The 12,419-nt window shown below is 41.5% G+C and overlaps 2 protein-coding genes and 1 pseudogene across 2 annotated transcripts in view; 2 read left to right on the forward strand and 1 right to left on the reverse strand.

The window, feature by feature from the left end:
• LOC149362034 (uncharacterized) overlaps positions 1-3,580 on the reverse strand; it is a 45,177-nt gene extending 41,597 nt beyond the window's left edge. Inside the window, exon 1 of the mRNA XM_089569641.1 lies at positions 3,495-3,580. Coding sequence (XP_089425767.1) covers positions 3,495-3,566 — 72 coding nt within the window. The 5' untranslated portion in view covers positions 3,567-3,580. The remainder of the gene's footprint in view (positions 1-3,494) is intronic.
• Positions 3,581-3,805: 225 nt separating this feature from the next.
• Positions 3,806-6,528, forward strand: LOC149362035 (uncharacterized). The gene is made up of 4 exons (XM_089568209.1): positions 3,806-4,120; positions 4,238-4,297; positions 5,523-5,630; positions 6,460-6,528. Exons 1-4 carry the CDS (start codon positions 3,806-3,808, stop codon positions 6,526-6,528), a joined length of 552 nt encoding a protein of 183 aa, XP_089424335.1.
• Positions 6,529-7,174: 646 nt separating this feature from the next.
• Positions 7,175-7,910, forward strand: LOC149362036 (uncharacterized; annotated as a pseudogene).
• Positions 7,911-12,419: the final 4,509 nt, after the last annotated feature.

Consider the following 12,419-nt stretch of genomic DNA (forward strand, 5'->3'; position numbering starts at 1 on the left):
CTATCTATCTATCTATCTATCTATCTATCTATCTATCTATCTATCTATCTATCTATCTATCTATCTATCTATCTATCTATCTATCTATCTATCTATCTATCTATCTATCTATCTATCTATCTATCTATCTATCTATCTATCTATCTATCTATCTATCTATCTATCTATCTATCTATCTATCTATCTATCTATCTATCTATCTATCTATCTATCTATCTATCTATCTATCTATCTATCTATCTATCTATCTATCTATCTATCTATCTATCTATCTATCTATCTATCTATCTATCTATCTATCTATCTATCTATCTATCTATCTATCTATCTATCTATCTATCTATCTATCTATCTATCTATCTATCTATCTATCTATCTATCTATCTATCTATCTATCTATCTATCTATCTATCTATCTATCTATCTATCTATCTATCTATCTATCTATCTATCTATCTATCTATCTATCTATCTATCTATCTATCTATCTATCTATCTATCTATCTATCTATCTATCTATCTATCTATCTATCTATCTATCTATCTATCTATCTATCTATCTATCTATCTATCTATCTATCTATCTATCTATCTATCTATCTATCTATCTATCTATCTATCTATCTATCTATCTATCTATCTATCTATCTATCTATCTATCTATCTATCTATCTATCTATCTATCTATCTATCTATCTATCTATCTATCTATCTATCTATCTATCTATCTATCTATCTATCTATCTATCTATCTATCTATCTATCTATCTATCTATCTATCTATCTATCTATCTATCTATCTATCTATCTATCTATCTATCTATCTATCTATCTATCTATCTATCTATCTATCTATCTATCTATCTATCTATCTATCTATCTATCTATCTATCTATCTATCTATCTATCTATCTATCTATCTATCTATCTATCTATCTATCTATCTATCTATCTATCTATCTATCTATCTATCTATCTATCTATCTATCTATCTATCTATCTATCTATCTATCTATCTATCTATCTATCTATCTATCTATCTATCTATCTATCTATCTATCTATCTATCTATCTATCTATCTATCTATCTATCTATCTATCTATCTATCTATCTATCTATCTATCTATCTATCTATCTATCTATCTATCTATCTATCTATCTATCTATCTATCTATCTATCTATCTATCTATCTATCTATCTATCTATCTATCTATCTATCTATCTATCTATCTATCTATCTATCTATCTATCTATCTATCTATCTATCTATCTATCTATCTATCTATCTATCTATCTATCTATCTATCTATCTATCTATCTATCTATCTATCTATCTATCTATCTATCTATCTATCTATCTATCTATCTATCTATCTATCTATCTATCTATCTATCTATCTATCTATCTATCTATCTATCTATCTATCTATCTATCTATCTATCTATCTATCTATCTATCTATCTATCTATCTATCTATCTATCTATCTATCTATCTATCTATCTATCTATCTATCTATCTATCTATCTATCTATCTATCTATCTATCTATCTATCTATCTATCTATCTATCTATCTATCTATCTATCTATCTATCTATCTATCTATCTATCTATCTATCTATCTATCTATCTATCTATCTATCTATCTATCTATCTATCTATCTATCTATCTATCTATCTATCTATCTATCTATCTATCTATCTATCTATCTATCTATCTATCTATCTATCTATCTATCTATCTATCTATCTATCTATCTATCTATCTATCTATCTATCTATCTATCTATCTATCTATCTATCTATCTATCTATCTATCTATCTATCTATCTATCTATCTATCTATCTATCTATCTATCTATCTATCTATCTATCTATCTATCTATCTATCTATCTATCTATCTATCTATCTAAATTCAATTAATTCACCAGACATTTCTACATGGTTTCCTGGGTAAAAGCTGCTAACGCAGCTTGACGAGGTCCAGGCAACATTTACAAGAGAAAGCGTACAGCATGCGACAACTAATTTGAAACCATCAGTAACTATAAGGAATATTATCACCATAAATAGTAAAAAGACACAGCATGGAACATTCAGTTTTTTATTTAAATTTAAACAACGCAGTACCTAAATTTGTTGTCTACCAGAATATGTTACGAATGGCACGAACATGACATCTTAAAAGTAGGTTTCATTAACATGCCTTTCCCGGCCCGCCAACTTGTGGCTGGCACTAGGGTAAACATAAGGTTGCTAATCACCCAGTGTTTCTCGACGAGACCAGAAATCGCAGAAATCACAACCAAAATTTCGGCTTACTAGTTGCATGATATGAAATTATTCAATGCATATTCCTGTTTGAGGGCCACTGCAGCCATACGCAACGCTCGCAGCGAAAACACTAGAAACACTAAGTTCCATATCTCCTCTCCCAGCTTGTAGTCAAATAGAGTTGATTTTCCTCTCTGTCCTAGTTCCTTGGGTCGAGCTGCTAAACCAGACTCTTGCTTTGGAAGCCAAACAAACCTCTGAACCAAAGTTCTAAATTGAACATTCGGTGTGCTGCGGGCAAGCACGGACTTAAAACGCAGATCAAGTTGAAAATGCCATGTTATCCTTCTGTTCATTTCGGTTTTATGGTTCTATGGGGGTTTAACGTCCCAAAGTAACTTAGGCTATGAGGGACGCCGTAGTGAAGGTCCGCGGAAAAAACTGGGGTTCTTTCACGTGCACTGACATCGAACACTACATGGGCCTCTAGAATTCCGCCTCTATCGAAATTCGACCGCCGCGGTCGGGATTGAACCCCTTCTTTCGGGTCAGCAGCCGAGCGCCACAACCAGTGAGCCACCGCGGCGGCTCGTTCTCCTCATTTCGTTTTTTTTTTATTTTCTGTTGACATCATATGTGAAATTTTATGCTACCATATGGTGCGTTCGAATGGTGCAGTCGAGCGTAAGCAGCAAATGCTCATACCACTCTGAATTGTCTACTCTCTCTTTGCGTGCTTGTTTTCTGCACTGAATTGTATCTTTAGAACATGTCTTTCCACGGCAAGCGCCTGTTCCCAAACACGCCCCTTCTCCCTCTTCATTCCTTCGGAATTCTCCATGCCCATCGAGAGAAAAAAATATAAGGTGGACAGAGAATGTTCGCTACATTGGAACCAGTGCAAAAGCCCGCATTTGCGCTCCGTAGAAGAAGATGAGGGGGTAGTTTCGCGGGACGGAGCGCTCGCGCTTCTCGGTCATACAGTCGGTCAGAAACGATCTTAATAGGCTCTGAATCTACGGATTAGTGCGTTCGCGCTAAAAAATAGACAAATACTGACGCACAGTTAGCGCAGATAGCCCGCCAACAAGAATCAGCGCACTGGTTCCGCTCGTTCTATTGCACCGGAAGCGAATGCGATCATGCCAACAGAAAATAAAGAACGAGCGCCTAAGAGTCGCTAAATTTTACGCTCTACTTTAAGTCTATACACTGACCGATATTTCGTCGCCCAGAGCAGCTGAAGTGGTGAAGGCAAGCAGGAAAGCTGAGAAAAGCTGGAGCGCCATGACGAAAACCGGGAGGCTGCGAGAGCACTTTACAGTAGACTGGCCGTCATATCCTTTATAGACCGTTTTCGGCGCGAGGAGGAAAATAGCCTCGAACCAGCGCGTGCGCGGCGCCGCTTCTCCTCCTGCTCTCCTCCTGGCATGCGTAAGCGGCGAGATACGCGTTGAGTGCCGTGCGTGTCCTGCTGTTTTTTTGCGCGAGAAAGCTGCTTTTACGTGTTTTGATGCTGACTGTGAACATGAATTGTGAGCCGAGGTCATCAGGATACCACTGCGCTGTTGTTGGCTGCACCAACAACTACCGCAAGCGGAAAGAAATAGCCGCAGAGCCATGTGCGCAGCATCAACAGCCGCGGAGTCAGTGCGGCTGCAACTTGTTCCAACTGCATCGCTTTCCGTCGGATGAAGACGAGCGACGTCTTTGGCTGGCTAGCGTCAACAGAAAGGATTTTATGCCATCGGCCGCCTCTCGTGTCTGCTCGGAACACTTTGTTGGCGGACAACGGACAGCCATGAACTCCGTGCCTATGCTTAAGCTGGGCTACGAACGGAAGGTAAGCATTACGTGCGTATGTGGCCGTGTGTGAAAGCGTGGTTCCTTCAAACACGGGAATTTTTAATCAGGTGACTGTTGTACTGGAGAATAATTGTGCGCGACAACTTTCGCTCAGGTCAAGACCGCCAGGAGACGTATCGCAAGAAGGGACTACGTGCCGACGAAAAAAAGGAAGGTGAGGTTCGTTTCGCCCATGTCATGGTATCTTGTTCGTGCAAATGCAAAAAAAAAAGCCGCTAGTTAGGCGAGTTGTACGTCTTATGTGCTTTCATTGCTTAGCGCGAAAAGGTCGAAATGCGCAAATGTTAACAACGCACAAGCGCTGTGAAAATGAGTAAAGTGCAAGAAATGAAGTGCAAACGAGCAGAAAGTTCGCCGTTTTGTCAGTGTTTTATCCCTTAACAGCTTTTGATGCTCTGTAACCCCACTGTTCACGCCCCGGATCAATTACTCATAACAAGCACACAGACAGGCGGAGTTCGATATCGCAAAAATTCGTTGTGAAGTTCTGCATAAAAATACTGAGGATTTTTCAATATGCGATAAAATCGTGCCACTGTATTTCACAAAGCCAAAAGACTCGAGATCCCTGCCTTATATGGTCGTTTGTACATTTTAAAAAATATTGCTGAGATCCCGAGTTTCGAATGCTGCATGAACTGTGCGCAGCTGCTATGAAAACATTGGTGTCAGTGCCACAATTGATGCAGGCTTTGTCAAAACTGGTAATCTAGACTTTCTCCAATCCTTGTCGCAATGGTTTCTTTTAATCTCTTTTGAGGCTTTGTCTGCTGGCTTTGCAAAGGTGAAATTTCATAGCTTTAATCAATTATCAGCCCAACTGGACATGATTTATGTAAAAGATGTTATCTCTTGCTTGAGTTCATCATGCAGAACAGGTGGTTAATGCTTAATACCTATGCATAAAATATGTTTCAACTCTAATGTAATAACGTGAATTTCAACCTCTGTACATTCTGCTTTTTGTATGAGTCATGACAAGATATCATTGTACCTAATCACCTATTCTTGAGAAACAATCTCCCGAGTGCTTAATTGGATTGTTCCATGATATTAATTATGAGCTTAATGTATGCAAGGTACTACGTATTAGAAAAGGCATTTGTACCTGTAGATAACGCAGCATACCACTGTCCACAGCTGCATGTTCTGGAATTATTATTTAATTCTCTTAACAATGGGATACGTGCTGTGGATCACCTCCATTATTTGAGTGCTAAATGGATGCAATAAGTTGCTTTGTTCGTAATGCATGTGCAAATTGAGAAGTGTACACACATCACGTCCATAAAAAATTGAGTGGATCGTGCAATCAACTTCAGGAGGCAGATGGTGAAGAAAAAGTTGGTTTGTCACTCTCTTCTGTTGCATTTATCTAGGTTGTGGAGCCAGACACGGAGACCAGCCCTGATACTTCTGCACCTAATGCAGTACAAGACGTCGCACCTGCTGCTAATGAAGATTTAAACTGCGCTCTAGTCGATCAGGTGAATGAAGTCACTTTTAACATACACTTATGGAGTGACGTACTTGCACAATGGCATCTACAGTGCTTAGCACAATAATGGGCTGTCGCTTACACCTTTTGAGACTGTCCACATTGTCCTCTACATGGCAGTGCCGTTCCTAGGTTTTTGTTATCTCAGAGTTGCATTTTTGCATGTGGTGCTTGAAGGACAATATTTATTTGGGGGAATTGCCTCACAGGCTCAAAGAAAAAGCATTGTTTAAGACAATATTACTTAGCAGTCTATATTAGAAGTAATATTAAGTAATACTAACGCACATACTATGAGGCATTTAAATGAAACAAAGTTATTTTAAATAAGCAGCTAGAACACATGGTATATGTTTGGACTCTTAGCTGAATCAAAGGTATCTGTATGTTCAAGAACACTATTTGTCAGTAATAGCCTGTAGAAAAGCAATGAATTAAAAGCAGTAGTAGTATGGTTTTTCTGTGTGCTTCCTGCAGTGTAAGCATTGTTTTCCTCTTCTACAAAGTTATGAAAGAATACTTTTACAGCTATCACTGATTGCTTAGGCCTCATTAAGTCATTGCTGTCATCTCTTTTACTCACTTTCATAACTTTTGTAACCACGTAAGCATTTGAACTAAAGAAAATGTGATTCTGCTGCTGCAAAAGTGTGTGGGGGCTAAGGCCTCGTGAGGCTTCCGAACCTTTAGCCGTAGGCCACCCATAGGGATTATCTGTATTGCTTCCTGCAAATAGTTTCTTACTTACTGTTTGCAGTGTGTTCTAACTCTTGTTATGCCATGGTGTGACACAAGTGCTGTTTAAATTTCCTTTGCAGGATACAGATGTTGGAAGTCCCAGCATGCTTGTCGTGCTGAAGTCGGACCTTAATGCTGTAAGCTGCTGAACTTCAGTACACTCTGCATGCTCAGTGAATCAGTTTTACAGATTATTTATTCCGGCCATGCACTTGTGTGAGCAGTATGCAGATAAACAGATGGTTCCTTCTTCAAGACAGAAAGGAGAGGCAACAGATAGCAATTTAACTTTGTACTCAGTCTATTTTAGGCTTGCAGTAGTAAAACTTCCAATTTTTTTCAGTCATCGCTGTGCCTCGAAGAATGCATGCCTGCAGCTTGCCCGACCCAGACACTGGAAGGTCACAGTCACCATGTCAGTAGGCTTCACTTTTTTTTTTGTTCTTGCATGTTAAGCGGTGCAGGACAGAGTTGCATTTTTGAAATACAGCATGTTTTGCAGGCGCTCAGTTCTGCGGCCACAACAAACACAAGCAGCAGAGGAACACAGACAGAAACTGTAAGTGTTTTTTATTCAAGCATTTACTGTACACTAAATACAAGTTTTCCTTGCATGACCTCAAAACTAAGTGACCACTCTCTATTTCACTTTCAAAATGTATGGCTTACTGATACAGTGTGTCTAAATATTTGCATTTCCAGGTCTGCACACGAGACCACAGTGTGCAGTGGGAAGACCCCTCTCTGGCTGACCACACCTACACTTTACGGCAGCAAGTGCTGATGCCATCACAGATGACTTGTCAAGACATAGCTTTTTACACTGGGGTGTCTAACCATGTCTTCAGGACCTTATTGACTTGTCTGGAAAAAATTCCAATGCCGCAGTCACGGCTAGCATTGGAGGACCAGCTTTTTTTGACACTTATGCGCCTCAGGCTTGGCCTGCTGTACAGAGACCTTTCCTTCAGGTTTAGAATATCTGTTTCGTCTCTCTGCAAAATCTTTAATAGCACTCTAGAATGCCTGAAAGAAATTATGAAATATTATGTGATTTGGCTGCCGAAAGCTGGAATTGAAAGCAGCATGCCATATTCATTCATAGAGAATGGCTATGAAAACACTCGTTGCATTTTTGACTTCACGGAGGTTGCTCTGCAAAGGCCAAAAAACAACGAGCAAAAGCTCAAACATACAGTTCCTACAAAGGGCACAACACAGTGAAATTCTTGATTGCTATCGCCCCTTGTGGGTACATAATGTTTGTGTCCTGTACTTTTGGGGGACGTGCCTCTGACAAGCACATTGTTAGGGAGTGCGGTGTCCATGAGTACCTTGTTCGAGGCGATGTGATAATGGCCGATAGAGGTTTTACCTTGGACCCCTACCTCGAGGCCCAGGGAGTCAAGCTGAATACCCCAGCATTTACTAGAGGTAACGAGGCACAATCTTGCAGAACTTATCTAATGATAAAAAAGGAAAGCTTCCTTCTAGAAATGCATCACCAGGTTTTAAAGGCTGTTTGCTCCTATTTCAACAGTTGTTCAGTGGGCACAGTGCTGTTGTGGTTAGCGGTTGTTTGGCACAAAGCTTCATAAATCTTTGCTCCAGTAGCGCTGCTAACGAGTGTTTTTAAAACGGCATTCCTTTTTCATTTTTGGCTGGCACATTGTGGTTTGCTACATTTATCTGTAACAAGTAGCTTTCTTTTTAATGTTGAGGTTCAAGAGAATACATGCATCATGCTGAATTTTTTTGCTTGCAGGAAAACATCAACTGTCGGAGCAGGAGGTCACACAGACACGGCGCATTGCATCAGTGCGGATACACGTCGAGAGGGCGATAAATCGCATAAAAACTTATCGCATATTCAAATTGGCTCTCAGCATCAAATGCAAAAAAACCATTGATGCAATGGTCTTTGTATGTGCAGGCGTCTGCAATTTTAAAATGCCATTAATAGCTGAACAATCCTCTGGAAGCAAAAAAGTCGATTCAGCAAGTTTAACCGAGGACTGATCAGGAGTGCTGTGAAAGGCAATAAACATTTTCATGCAAAGTGACATTGAAGTTCTTTTTTTATTTTGTTACAGAATGCTGTAAGTGAATGAACCACAAGACTGACTGCAATGACATCAGAGGTTTAAAATCTGTTTGTATTCTGAAAGGTCAAGTTTGCCTTCTGCTTCCATAATTTGAAGACGGGGCAGCATGGTACTGAAATAAAATTTTCGTAGCCTTTGCATCGTCTGCTCCGCATATGTCGCGTCAAAAGGAACCTCTCTAACTATGGCCCATTTTAAGGACCATACATAGAAGAAACATAGACTCTTCTTGGCACACAGCATTGTGAACTGGACTTGGCCATAATAGCCGTTAGGTCCATTTTCATTTAGAACATACGTTCCATTATCTAGACTCACATCATACTTCCCAGTGCTGATGAAGTCTCTACAATCCTCGACTACTGGGCATTTGATCTCGAGGATTGCATCATAGGACGCTAAGATGCCATCAGGTGTTGCAGAGAGCCATGGCTCATCCTTGCATACATGAATGCCTTCCAATGAAACTGACAAATCAAAGGTGGCTTCGAATTGCTGTCGAGCAACGGCTTCATATCGCAAGCCGTGTTGTGTTGCAGCACTTCCATGAAATGTGGGAGCAGTTAGCGACAACAGGGCTTTTTCTGTTGGTGTCGTCTGCCTCTTGGGCACTCTTTTGATGTTCGAAGCTGTTAACCGCACTCGTCGTGAGGTGTGCCATAAGTGGCCATTTTGATTTTTTGTGGCTGCCCCCAACAATACTGTTGCCTCTGTAGAAATTGCTATGTACTTAAGGTAGAATCTGTTGCATAATTCACATGCTTCTGGCAATTTCTCACTCTGCTCATGAGAGGCATGCTCAGCAATTGGTGGTTGAGCCGGTCTTGAAGGTGGTTGTCGCACAACAGCTGTCATTGTTGCATGAAGGAGAGTCCCTGATGTCAAAACATATGAAATTAACTTTCATGCACCGTACATCAAATCTGTTGCCATGCAGGTGGAGTGCCTTAGTGATTGACTGTCTGAAAAATCTTGCTTGTTATACTGGCTGGCTACAGTATGCGGCTTTTAATTCTTGGTAGGAGTTGTTTTAGTGACATTTAAAATATGCTGATGGCATCCACTTAACAGGGCGCATAGTATTGTAAAAGTATAGGGAAACAGAATGGAAAAATCTTCACAGAACTTCTGCAGAATAGCTAACATAAATGCATTCAATAAAATAATATTGCAGAAACATATCTAGGAAATGACTTATCGGGAATGTTAAGAATATCCTTGAAAGGGCAGTTTTCGTAAAACTCTGCCAGATCTTTATTGCTGTCGAAGATGCGGGGCATACATAGTGGCTGATTTTTCTTCCTCTCCTGGTCAATTGTCCGCTTCTGCAACTTGAAGTTAATATCCTCCAAGGCTGCTGGCACCAAGCTTCTTTTCGTGCCTCGATTCCAAGCAGCTGCTTTATCCGTGCATGCTTCCCCGGTGAGGCCTGAAGATGCAGCCAGGTCAATCTTCCCCAGCAACACATGCACCCACATGGCTGCACACTTTTCACTTCCCTGCCATACAAGAGCAGCCACTATTTATAATCTCGCCGCTTTTGCCGCAGCACACCCATGCTTCGTGAAGCACTTTGACACACTGTGATGCCTGTACTTGGCATTTCAGCCATGCCATTTCAGTATCTACTGTATGTACGAGCACTGTCCCTACCCATCCACTCTGCAAATATGAGTAGGATTCCATGCTCCTGAATGGTTTCACCTCCTTGAGGTCACATGCTTTCTTTTCAAGCAAGTAAAATATAATGTGTGGCATCTGGACTTGTGGCCACTTCTTTAAGTCGTCACTCCAGTCAGTGACAACGCTTGGATTACTGTACATCTTGCCACCTGCAGACAAATATGGAGGTCACAAAATCAGAGCAATGGAAGTTGATAGTTCAGATAAGCAGAAAAAGGCCTCTCGAAAATTTTTGTTGCATGCTAAATATGACAGCAAATAATATGCGGTATTACAGCACTGCCGAGTAAGCAATGTTGTTACCGCGAACAACCGGGCCTTGGCAGAAGCAAAACAGTGTGCTCATTGCACCAGTTGTCAAGATACCAAAGCCTGCAAAGCTTGTGTGAAGACGCGTAGCGTGCTTAATGACGACCGTAAACGCGCTTGCTCGTCAAAGCACAATCGAGGTGGAGGTGGCGTGGCGAATTTCTTCTGCCGCGTAGCAAATACCCATGCAACCTCTAAAGTAACTTTCGTTGTTTAGCGTGACAGTTATTTGAGGCCGCAACACTTTTCTTTCGTCGAGTGAAGAGTGGACACGTACAAGAAAAAAAGCGGCGAGGCAGCGAGAACGACCATTGCTCGCGCTCGCTCGGTGGCCAAGCCCCCAAGCAAGCGACGGTGACATACGCGATGTCAACTAGCGTAGACAGTGCTTTCGTTCGGTTCCTGCGCGCTCTGGCTTAGTAAACATTCTCGCACCTACCGACTAGATCTGCTCGTAGGCGAACATTTATCTCAAAGTGATAATGCGCCGAAACACAGAGATAACACCAGGTATCAAGCGCCTGAATCTGTCACGACGCGTATCTCGCTGAGAAGTGCCCTGTAGTACCTACCTGAAATTGTGAACTGTACGTATTCGGGTTATCTATCACGAAAAGAATTTGTCACCGTGAGTGGTCGAACAATAAAGTTCGCATCTGCACACCAGGCGCACTTAAGCAAAGTGAAGTGCGGCTAACGTAAACATTCATGACGTGACTGTCATGCTGGCTGGTAATCGTAGTCTATCGAACTCAATCAGATAGCATACAAGAAGCTTGGCGGCTGCCTGTGTCGCTTCTTCGACCGCCGTCGTAGCCAGCGGTGCGACCGTTGCTATGCACTAGAGTAAACAAACAACTCGTAAACAAATTTCGCTTACCTTGGTCAATCATCGGAACGACGGTGGAAGTGTTTCCGGCCCCATAATCCGACGAAGTTCCGGTCATCCCTCAGAAAAACGGTGTTTGTCTTGCTCGAAAAGCTTTTTTCGTCACCCAGGCGCTTTTGTAACAGACAAAATAAATCAGAAGCTCCGACAGGTCAATTTGCGGCACCGCCGTCCTGCACCGTGAGCGTAGCACAAATGCGTGCGCGCATACCAACATGGCGCTAGGGACAAGAACAGAACATAGACGGCGCCACCTCCCCAAGATGGCGGCGCCCTAGATGAAATGGTGACAGCCGCGTATCCTTCTTTTCGTTATCACGTGACCGCTTAAACGGTCGGGCGCAGCGAAGCAGTGACAGTTTAAGTAAAAAGCAACAAATGGCATAGGATGTGGCTCTGTGTTGATGCACCGGTAATTTCATCGTCGTGTGTTCCTCTGACCTCTGAGGTCAGTGCACTTTGCGATGTAAGGCAAACCCGGGCTGCGCGTGCTTCATTTAGTGCGAAAATAAATGGTGTCTGATTCCACGTGAGGTCGAAATTTGCAATCTACTACATATTCTATAATGCCTTCCCAGTGCTTAATACATGCGGCTTTGACTATTAAATAACGGAAACTGAATAATGTGAGGTCAAGATATGCAATCTACTACATATTCCATAATGCCTTCCGAGTGCTTAATACACGCTGCTTTGAATATGAAATAAAGGAAACGCCATGTTGTTTTCTTGGAAGAATATTTTGGAAGGAGTAAAAGTATAACTGGTCTCATAGCCGACGCAGCCTTATCATACATGGTGCTTTTGTGCATGAAGGGAACGTTGTACGACATGTTTAGTTGACCGCTTCGTAGGTGCACGTGATGCATGGGAGGCATCATAGCGGATATGACTGACACAGGACTAATTTCGATGTCCTGTGGTCGCTTATCCTGCAGTGGCATCAGAAGTACACAGGCGTCTTCGGCACTTCGCTTCCATCGAAAAGCGGCCGTACCGTTTGGAAAAAATTTACTGCGACCCCTGCTCGGCGGCGCCATATCTTAGCAAGCGA

The sequence above is a fragment of the Amblyomma mixtum genome, chromosome 2, assembly GCF_055824585.1.
Source record: "Amblyomma mixtum isolate Tamu chromosome 2, ASM5582458v1, whole genome shotgun sequence".
NCBI classification, from domain to species: domain Eukaryota; kingdom Metazoa; phylum Arthropoda; class Arachnida; order Ixodida; family Ixodidae; genus Amblyomma; species Amblyomma mixtum.

Excerpts from the sequence above, each read along its gene's own strand:
- LOC149362035 (XM_089568209.1), top strand. The coding sequence starts at position 3,806 with ATGAATTGTGAGCCGAGGTCATCAGGATACCACTGCGCTGTTGTTGGC. Across the intron at positions 4,121-4,237 it reads AGCTGGGCTACGAACGGAAG|GTCAAGACCGCCAGGAGACG; the intron begins GTAAGCATTACG and ends ACTTTCGCTCAG. Across the intron at positions 4,298-5,522 it reads TGCCGACGAAAAAAAGGAAG|GTTGTGGAGCCAGACACGGA; the intron begins GTGAGGTTCGTT and ends GCATTTATCTAG.